We start from the raw sequence: 10,923 nt of genomic DNA, 5'->3' as shown, positions 1-10,923 counted from the left end.
TTCAACATGGGTTTTGGAAGGGACATTCAAACCATAGCAGTACTTACCTTCAAAGGGCCAACCATGGTGCCTGGACTATATTATATTCTTGATAACACTAAGCTCTTATATTAGTAATAATATTCATATTGTTAGTATTACCATTATTAATACTTCAGCTAAATCCTCCAAAGAAACTGCCTAAAGGCTGGGCACAGTGGCTCATGCCTGTAATGCTAGCACTTTGGGAGGCCAAGGCGGGAGGATCACTTGAGGTCAGGAGCTTGAGATCAGCCTGGCCAACATAGTGAAACCCCATCTCTACTAAAAATACAAAAATTAGCCAGTCGTGGTGGTGCACACCTGTAATCCCAGCTACCTGGGAGGCTGAGGCAGGAGAATCACTTGAAAGCCAGGTTGCAGTGAACTGATATTACACCATTGCACTCCAGCCTGGGCAACAGAGTAAGACTCTCTTAAAAAAAAAAAAAAAAAAAAAAAACAGCAGCTGGGCTCAGTGGCTCATTCCTGTAATCCCAGCACTTTGGGAGGCCGAGGTGGGTGATCACCTGAGGTCAGGAGTTTGAGACCAGCCTGACCAATATGGTGAAAGCCCGTCTCTACTAAAAACACAAAAATTAGCTGGGCATGGTGGCATGCGCCTGTAGTCCCAGCTACTTGGGAGGTTGAGATAGGAGAATTGCTTGAACCTGGGAGGTGGAGGTTGCAGGGAGCCAAGATCACACCATTGCACTCCAGCACTCCAGGCTGGGTGATAGAGAGAGACTCCATCTCAAACAAACAAACAAACAAACAACAGCAACAACAACAAAAACTGCCTAAAGTTAGAGTAGGGATGCAGCCCTTCGTGGTAGATGGCTATTGGATGGGTATTACAATTAACCACGGGTCACAGGGTCCTTTTGGGAAGTGCAGCTTGGGAGTTCCAGATGTTCAAATCTTATTTGGGGAGATTCTATGACAGAAGAAAGAGGGAGGATGAGACTGCCACAGAAGATCAGATGATATGGAATCTGCTGTAAGCTCAGAGCTGGAAAGACAGGCCTGACTCTGTTCAGGCACTGGCTCTCGTCTCCAGGCACCTCACTTGTGCTGTTTAGAGGAGAATCCCTGCTGCATGGCAGCATTTGGGCAGCCAGAGAGAAGATATATGAATTGATGAAATAGAAGACTAATTGGAAATAAAAGGTATAGTGTCAGCTAATGAACTCCCAAATCACCATGTGACAGCCTCAGCCTTCCAGAACACGTCCATGAACAGCCTAAAGTGGTTCCAAAACTGGGGAGCAGAGAGGGGCGCAGCAGGAGGCAAATGAGCACAGCTGACCTGGACTTAAACCATGGCCCTGCCACTTACTGGGGTGCAGACTTTGGGTACTGGACTTGCCTTCTGTGGCCAGTTTTCCAGTGTGAACCATGCAAAATCAACACTCACCTCCAATGAGTGCCTATGGAAGTAAGTGGGATGGTATGACTGTATTGTCTGATAAATGGCCAGGCATTGTGACAATTCCTGCTCCATGGATCAAACACAGAAATCAGTTTCCCCACTTTCTAGTCCCATCTCAGAGGTGTTGCATTACCGGTCACTAAAGCTCAGCGAGTTCCACCCACACAGTCCTAATAAGCTCTGTCATTCTGTTTGGCCAGTCTGCAGGAAAGGAAGCAGAGGTAGAAAGATACAGCAAAGAAAAGTGAGATGTGACAGTCTAACAGTGAAGGCAGACAGAAAGACCATAAGACAGAAAGGCAAGGGTTAGAATACTAAAAACAGAGCAATCTGGGGTAGTGTTAGTGCACGAGCAAGCAGTCCGACCCCTCTGGGGAGATCATGAGTTACGTGACATGGTATCAGTTGACCACACATTAAGTCTCAAATTATGAGAGCCTTGAATCATTCAAAAAAAAAAAAAAGGTGAATCTGTTCAGCACAATCAGTTTAAGAATATACTGTACAAAAAAAAAAAAGTATACATTGAGCAATAGCACCATTACAAACAGGAAAACAGTTCAAGTGAAAGTTACAGGGGTCTGACTTAGTAGTGGGGTGCCTCCTTCCTTGAGAGTGCTGGATAAATGGAATTTCACCAAAAAACATATTGAAGTCTTTTTGCCTCTCAGCAAGGTGTTATTTAGGTAGAAGGAAAGCAATGGAAATGAGAAAAGGAAAGTAAGTGGGTGGGGACTTGGGGTTTGTCCTTCCTTTAAAAAAAAAAAAAATCATCTACTTGGCACTTGGCTAGTGCTACCCACAAGGTTCAGTCAGCCTGGCTCTTCTTGGTGGCACGCAGGGCGTCGCGGCCCCTGTCCAGCAGCAGGTCCTCCAGTCGCTTGCAATGCTCCCGGAGCTGTTTCTCACGTGGCAGCAGGAAAGTGAGAACCTTGTTGCGCACGATGCCACGGTCCTCCTCCTCCCTTAGCCGCTGCCTCACGCGAGCCGCCTGCTCCTCCTGCTGCACCAGGGCACCATTCATCTCGCAGAAGGAGTCTTCAAGGTAATGGATGGACTTCAATGTCTCTTTCTTAAAGTCTTCCAGCTCCCGTTGCACCCCGGCCACCTTCTGCTGCAGGATCTCTAAGTCTGCAGTTGGCGGGAGGCAGGAGGGCCATGACTGGGACAGGGAAAAGTCTCCAGACTGGAGGCCACTCTCTACCATTTTCTTCCCCTGTAAGGTATTCACCGTCATAAGAATGGACCCAGCCTGATAGAGGGGTTCCATTGTCTCTCTTCTACGTTGGACAAAGAGAGGAAGCCAAGAGACCAGCCAGGTCAATAAATATTTTTGGCTAGAGACACGATCATTCGGAGTGGAGAAACCCTAGAATTGTGACATCAGGGCCCCTTCAACCAACTAGAAAGAAAGCCACAATCCATTCATTTGCATATTGTAGCTTCCTTGCTTGGTTACCTAGAGCTTTGTCTGTTTATCTGACCAAGTTGCCTTCCTGAGATATGGATCCTTAACTCATTACCCTTCCAGAACCAAAACTCAGGTTCTTCTTTAACCTGAGGAACAAACCAAGTCCCAGAGCAGGGAAGTACACTGGCCAGAGCAAGGTAAGCCAGGCCAGGCTCACTGGCTGCCAGGACTGGGTGGTCTCCCACACTGGCAAGGGACCTGCATGGTCTTGGACTGGTCTCTGGGCTTTAGTACCTTGCTAGTAAAACAAAGACATTGTAAGAAATGATACCTAATCCCACTTGTAGCTCTAAAATGCTAAAAAAGTAATCTCTTATTCCAAATCCATACTCCTATAATGATGCCAGAATTCCAGATAATCTTAGAAATTGTGAGAAATGTACTTAGATTTTGATGTGTGGTCCACAGCAATGGCTGATTCAGTAGGTGCAGGGTAAAAATGGATTAGTCATATTTATCCAATAAATATAAGTGCTCACTACACACTAGGATTAGGGAACAAGTGAGTGCATGGTCCTCCAACATACCTGAATGTTGACAAATATGAGAAAAAACACATAGAAAGGTAATTCTTGTACTTTTTACCCGATAATTAGAACAAAGGAAAATACTTCAGCTAATCTACATTTGGTTTAGTCAGGAACAAACCTTCATCTTGCACATCTCAGTCTCTTGCTTAGACCTTTCTTCTGGGCTCCAAATCTAAATGTCTCCCCAACAATGGGCCTCCAGTTCAAACCATCCAAAGCTGAATCGGTGATCTCTTCACCCAAACCAGTTCCTGTTCCAGTATTGCTGTCAGATTAATGACAGCAACCCAGAACAGCATCCACACCAGAGCCCACATAAGACAACTGGTGCTGTGATGCTAAAATTTGTCCCCTCCCAAACTCATGTTGCAATTTAATTGCCATTGTAACAGGATTATGAGGAAGGACCTTTAAGAGATGATTAGGCTACCCTTTAAGAGATAAATGGATTAATGCTGTTATCTTGGGAGCAGGTTTCTTATAAGTGGATAAGTTCAGCCCCTTTATGTCTCTCTCTCACCCTCTCTTCACCCTTCTACCATGTGGTGTCTTCTGCTATGGAATGACACAGCAAGAAGACCCTTGCCAGATGCCAGCATTTTGATTTCAGAGTTCCTAGCCTCCAGAACTGTAAGGAAATACATTTCTGTTCTTTATAAATTACCCAGCCTCCAATATTTTACTATAGCAGCACACAATAGACTAAGAAACCTAGGCTCAACCTAGACCCTTCCATGTCAAAGTGGCCCTAAGTCTTATTCAATCTACCATTGCCAAGCACTCTAGCATCAAACCACCTGGGTTGGAGTCCCAGCTCCACTTATAAGCTACCCATCTTTGGCAGATTACCCCATCTCCCTGAGCCTCAATCTTCTTATCTATAAAGTAGGAATACTAATTCTGTGGTGTGCAGTTCTATGGGGGAACAGTGAATAAAACTCTGATTTATATTAATAGCTGTTGCCAATTTCCATGGCGTAAATACTCCCACCATGGCCAATTTCAAGCTACCAACATGATGTCACTGGGAAGAGATGCACAAAATCAGCTCTCATGAGCCTCTGCAAGCTGACTCTTGCACCACAGGGCCTGTGATGAGGGCAGCTGCCTCCTCTGAGATGCACATTAACTTATCCAGGGAGCCTTGCAGTAGGCATCAGAGAGGGCATTTTGCAGGGAGGTTCAAGGCTAAACTAAAGTGAAATTTTCTGGGGGATTTTGTGGGGCTTTTTTAGCATAATAAAGTATCAAGCAATAAGGTGAAATTTTAAATGGCAAGATGAAAAAAGCAACTTCGATTATTGAGATAGAATGGTGGAAAGAGCATTTTTCTAGGAGTCAGGAGATCTGGAGACTGGAATTGCTGTGTGACCCTAGGTCAATCACCTTCCCTCTCGGAACCTATTCCTTCCACCTTAATGTGAGAAGGCAGGATTTGGCTGTTCTGACGTCTCTGATGTTTGAAGAATCCACACAGTCCTTCAGTTAAACCTCTCTTGAGGCACTTACAATCTTCTCCCTCTTTTTGTGACTTAGGACTTTGTCCTTCCAGGTCCCTGATGGCACAGTAAACTCCATGAGGTCAGGGATCATGAGTTTCTTACACTGTGTACCCTCAAGCATCCCGCCTGATGCCCTGCATATACTGGCACTCAGAGAACTAGATGAAATAAAACTTATTTTCACAGGTGGCTGTCAAATCCCAGGCACCCCTGGCTTTCCCGCTGGCATGATGACACCTACTGGTCTTAGCAAAAACAGCAACCTCTTGATTCCACTACCTAAGAGAGCTAGATGGGGATTGAGGAGCTGATAAAAACAGCATGTGGTCTTGTGGTGTATTTAATTAAGGGAGTACGTGCATGTTGGGCACATAGTAGATTCTCAATAAATATTTTTTGAATCAGCAAAAGGGCAGTCTCTATCATTCTCTGAGTGCTTTTCTGTTTCTCTCTCTCTCTCTTTTATTTTCTGCCTCTTTTTCTCTGCCTCCCATGGGGAATGGTGGAAGTCGTAACCAGATCTGTGAAAGAAAAGTAGAAAAAGGCGTGTGGAATAGCATTTTCTCCACTTCCCTGGTGTTTTTTTTGTTTTGTTTTGTTTTTGTTTTTGTTTTTAATGACATTGCAGTTTGCTTCTCAGAACCAGAGGGGAGGACAGTATTTCCACAAGAGCACAGCAGAGGCTAGAGGTGAGTGAATGCTGTCAGCAGAAGACCCCAGGCTTGGTGGCCTCCCAAGCCTTCAGGGCAGCATCCTCAACAGGGCAACTTGAGATACACGTTCTCCTGAACGTTCTCCTCTTAGAAATTTCATAATCAAGGACTATGCCTTTCTCATAAAATTTCCTTCCATATAAACTAGGAAACTAAGAAGCCAATCACTGTGTTCCCTTAAAGTTCTCAAGGAAAAGGAGTTCTAACATCTCCAGGCCTTGAACCCACTGTCAGATGGGTTTCTCTGTCCCTGGCCTATTTCAGTGGTTACAGCCTCCTCATGTCTCAGGATGATGGGGGGACAAGAGGGGCACCTCAGCCCCACAGAGATCCCAGTCCCGCCCTTGAGAATCAGATTAAACCTGAATGGGATGGGACTCAATAGTGGGCATGTTCTAATAGTTCCCCAGGTTGGGCATCACTGGGTCTGAGCACCATTCCTGTGGGACCCTGCCCATGGCTTGCCAGTGAAAGCCAGATGGTTTCCCCAGGACCCCACCCCATCATATGCCTTCATCTGTCTCTGCAAATGAAATAAGCCTTGGTCCTTTTGGGGACTGGGAAAAGGGACATGACATAGAGGCCCTCCTTCTTCGTGTACCTTTTTTAAAGGGAGGAAAATGCTCAGAAGCTAGAAGCTCCTCACATCCCATGAGTTAGAACCACATCCCTGGGCCCCTTCTAACTGCATCACTGACTAGAGGCGTGGGGCTCCCACAGTTGGCTGAGGCCAATCACAGGCCTCTTCCTGGGACTGGGGCTGGGTCAGGCCTCCCTGAAACACAAGCCTCCCATACCAGAACCAAATTGGGGCTCTGTTCTCAAGCAAGAAAGGGAGAGGAAGAGGATGGGCAACCAACTGTGTCTTCCACCAAGAGTAATTAGACCTAAAAAGACTCGGTGAAAGAACCATGCAAAATCCTCTGAAATGAACTACTAAAGGGAGCTTCCAGGCAGAGTGGGAAGCAGTCTTCTGGGAGTCTCTTAAAACTGGTTTATCTAGGCCGGGCGCGGTGGCTCACGCCTGTAATCCCAGCACTTTGGGAGGCCAAGGTGGGCGGATCACGAGGTCAGGAGATCAAGACCATCCTGGCTAACACGGTGAAACCCCGCCTCTACTAAAAATACAAAACATTAGCCAGGCGTGGTGGCGCACCTGTAGTCCCAGCTACTCGGGCAGCTGGGGCAGGAGAATGGCGAGAACCCAGGAGGTGGAGCTTGCAGTGAGCCGAGATCGTGCCACTGCACTCCAGCCTGGATGAGAGAGTGAGACTCCATCTCAAAAAAAAAAAAAAAAAAAAAAAAAGACTGGTCTATCTCTCCCCATCCCAAAGGAAAAAAAAATCATTTAAAAAAAAAATGGAACACAGAACTCGGAGCAATCTGTCCAAACCCCAAAGAACATGTGATTGCATATTTCTAAAGGAGAGAGGACAGGTATTGGCCCTATTTAGCCACTCTTGTCCCAGAATCCCTTGACCTGGTGCCTCCTATGGCCTGGGCAAGGATACTGTGATACAATCAGTGTCTTCTCAGATGCCCCCATAAAATATCTTCCATCCATCCTTCCATTCATTCATCCATCCATCCATTATTCCATTCATCCACCCATCTATCCAGCTATCCAGCCAGTCTTCCATCCATCCTTCCATTCATTCATCCATCCATCCTTTATTCCATTCATCCACCCATCTATCTAGCTATCCAGCCAGCCTTCCATCCATCTATCCATCTATTCAACCAGCCAGCCTTCCACCTGTCCATTCATTCATCCATCCATCCACCCATCTATCCAGCTATCCATCCCGCCTTCCATCCATCTATCCATCCAGCCAGGCTTCCACCTGTCCATTCATTCATCCATCCAACCATCCATCCACTCATTCAATGATAATCATCGAGTACCTACCCTGTGTAGACTGAGCCACGCAACTGAAATTCAAGAGAACAAACAAGACAGAAAAAACTCCTGCTCTCAAGCAGGCAGCATTTTGATGGAGGAGACCAGTAAAGTAAGCAATCAACAAATAAGATGATTTGGGTTGCTGCTAAATCTCTGAAGGAAATAAGCAGTGGAAGGTGATAGCCTGTCGGGTGGGGGTGGGCTCAGAGAATGCCTTTGTCGGGATTAGGGGGTGGGCGGCATTTGGGGCAAGACAGGAAGGAGGAGAAGACCTGGGGATAATATTCAGGAAGGAAGTGCCGGTGGAAAGGCCTGGGGCTGGAAGGGGCTGGAAGAGCCCAGAAGAGGCCTGTGTGGCTGGCGGCAATGGGAAGCAGCGGGAGGAGGTCAGGAGGGGCTGGACAATGCAGCAACCTAGCTGGGGGAGGCAGGAGTGGTATCCCCAGTGTTATGAGGGCTATCCAGGGCTGCTCCAGCTGTGCACAGTTTCCACCTCTGCAGCTGGCATTCCAGTCAGGGGAATGGGGACAAGTCTGGGATGGGGGATGGGGACCAGGGTCAAGAACAAAACGTGGTGCTGTTCTCTATGATTAATTAACCCAGCACCAGAGCCCCGAGGCGCGGTGCTAAAAATACCTGCTTCCCTCTGAGATGCGGCAGCTGTCACCCAGCAACTTTTACCCACGCCATTTGTCATAATTTGACACTGCTAAGGAGTGTCCACAGGGCTGTGTGTCTGCAAGAATCGGACTCATCCACAGCCCACTAGCCAGCTGGTCCTCGGAAACCATCCATGGCGCTGCCCTACCTTCGCTCTCCTCCCATCCGTGAGCCCAGCCAATGTGCCTGCCACCTGCCACCGCCTGCCGGTTCGCTGCTCCTCCTGGAACCGAGTGGACCGCCTCCAGAGGTGGGAGCCAAAGCTTCCTCAAGAGCAGGAGGAGCGCATCGCTGGATGCCATGTTTCACACTCTGCAACTCTGCAACTCGGATTAGAGCCATCCATCAGAGGCCCTGCCAGCCCAGGGCGGCACTTTAATTAAAATATGTAAAACATCCTGGTGGGAGTGGAGCTGAAGACACAGGAGCAGGCCTTGGACAGAAGCGGGCTCTTCTCCAGCCTGGGAGGGCTAGGTCTGTGCCAGGAAGGCCCTCCGAAGTAGTCTGGGGGAGTGGTGATGTCTAAAATGCACCAGCAGCCACTCCACTGAGCACAGAACTTAGCCAGGGCAAGAACATTTGCTTGAAAGAAAGCCACACCAGGTCCCTGGGCCAGCACGGTGACTCTAAGAGTATGTTAGGAAGGACTTGGCATCACACCAGTTGTCAGTCTTAGGGGTTGGAATGTTCTATTCCCACTCTCAATTTTCTAAAGGACACATTGTGACGCTGATACCTGGACATTTACACAAACTCTTTAGCAAAGCCATTTCCATTTTCCAGACGAATCAACTCCTCAAGTTCACTCTTTGTTCAGACTTTGCTTTCTATGTTGAGAGGAAGAGTGGCAGCGGCTGCATTGTTGAGGGCAAGGGTGTGCAACTTTTTTGCACGGTTGGCACAAAATCAGAAAAAAACGTCTAGGCCAATTTTTTCAATCCAACTTTTAAAAATGACAAGATGCAATATTTAAAAATTGTTTTAAGCATCCTTTAATTTTTTTCCCCCTATGATTGAAGGACTTTGTGATTGTTATTGAAACATCAGAACCTGAAGAGGTATAGTACGCTGCAGTCTCACTCTGCACTTTAAGCCTGCAGCACATTTTCTGGGCAATGACATAGATTGTGTGTAGTGCTGAGGGATTTGGGGTTGGGGAGGCAAATTGGACTCTGAGCCAAGCCAGAGACCAAGGACAAAGAAGAGCCCCATTAGGAGTTCCTGGTTCTGGTAGAGCAAGGGGTCGGGGGACTATTTGGAAGCCCATCTCGGTGGGGAGAAGAGGCATTGCTGCAGGAGGCGATGGGTACCAATTCTCCCTCTACTCCCAGCCCTCCGAAGCACAGCAGGGTGAGGAGAGATGCCCACGGGCTCTAAAATAAACCTGCACACAGACAAGCTACTGCTCCCATCAGCCTGCACCCCTCCAACCAGGGACAACTTCCTCAGGGCAGAGCCAGAGCCACTGTCTGCATGTGGGGGTGCCAGGCTGAATTATGTGAGCTTAAAAACCAAATCCCCTCCTTCCTGGGTTACTTAACTGTCTGCCTGGCAAGGCTGAGAGATTACTGGTGACAGACACCAGGGCCTGCCTGGCTGCTCCAGACAGAGAAGCTTTGATCACCTGGAAAACTCCAGACACCAGGCCTCCTAATGATGAGTAATGAGCTCAAACCATCAGAAAGTTACCCAGCACCATGCGCTGGGGACACGCACAGCTTCCACAGAAGCCTGGGCCGGGGAGCCATTGCACAGTCATCTAGTGTCCTAAGACAGAGTTTGACCCCGACTCCCATGCCCACCCCAGCCCCACCCAGAGTCTTGCCAGCTTGTTGATAAGGCAAGGAAGATTCTAAGCTCTGGGCACTTGTCTGTTCCAAGGGTTGATCTGGGGTCTAGAGGCCAGAATTTATCTTTAAATTCAAGAATTCAGTCTCCTTATTTGTTCATTCATTCATTCATTCACTCATTCATGTATTCAACACACATTTATTGAATGACTAAGATAAGCCAGGCATGGTGCTGAATGCTTAGGATAGAGCATTAGAATAAGGCTCCTGTCCTGAGGAGATTTGCCATCTCGCATGGAGATAACCTGCAAGTCCAGCATCACAAGACTCTGTGATAAGGAGCCTGACAGACTTGGCTACAGGGTGTTAAGATGGCCCAGAGGAGGGGTTCTAAATTAGAGTGTCCCTTCCTTCTGGCAGTGAGGATAGGAGCAGGATGGGATGGAATTCAAATATTCTGGGTCCTTCTAGGCTGGGATCCTAGGCCTAGGTCCTTTCAAGTTATTTGAGCCTGTGAGAATCCCCAGTCTCAAGCTGTACCTGCATCACTTCATCTGGGATTTCCTCCTGCTCTGACGTCGGCTGGAAATATGTCAACTTTGAGTCCCCCTTTTGGCTTCATGGTAACTAAAGCCCATTGAGTCTCAAACTTTGACATGCATTAGAATCATCTTGGGAGAGTGTTAAAATATCATTTTAAAGTTCTGAGCCCCACTCCCAAGAGATTCTAATTCAGAAGGCCTTGGGAGACTGAAATTAGGGTGATCAACCATCTTTTTTTTTTTTTTAATAGACAGAGTCTCACTACATTACCCAGGCTGGTCTCGAACTCTTGGGCTCAAACAATCCTCATGCTTCGGTCTCTCAAAGTGCTAGGATTACAGGTGTGAGCCACTGCACCTAG

At 47.4% G+C, this 10,923-nt stretch overlaps 1 protein-coding gene across 1 annotated transcript; it reads right to left on the bottom strand.

Annotated features, from left to right (window-relative positions):
- Positions 1-1,928: 1,928 nt before the first annotated feature.
- CCDC182 (coiled-coil domain containing 182) lies at positions 1,929-2,773 on the bottom strand. The gene has a single exon (XM_010372912.2). The coding sequence runs from the start codon at positions 2,718-2,720 to the stop codon at positions 2,259-2,261; it is 462 nt and encodes a 153-aa protein (XP_010371214.1). The 5' UTR covers positions 2,721-2,773; the 3' UTR covers positions 1,929-2,258.
- Positions 2,774-10,923: the final 8,150 nt, after the last annotated feature.

This window comes from Rhinopithecus roxellana, chromosome 19, assembly GCF_007565055.1.
Source record: "Rhinopithecus roxellana isolate Shanxi Qingling chromosome 19, ASM756505v1, whole genome shotgun sequence".
Classification (NCBI taxonomy): domain Eukaryota; kingdom Metazoa; phylum Chordata; class Mammalia; order Primates; family Cercopithecidae; genus Rhinopithecus; species Rhinopithecus roxellana.
The sequence above is the reverse complement of the archived record's forward strand: the minus strand, read 5'-3'. Positions and strand labels throughout refer to the sequence as shown.

Coding starts and splice junctions, on each gene's coding strand:
- CCDC182 (XM_010372912.2), bottom strand. CDS start 2,720: ATGGAACCCCTCTATCAGGCTGGGTCCATTCTTATGACGGTGAATACC.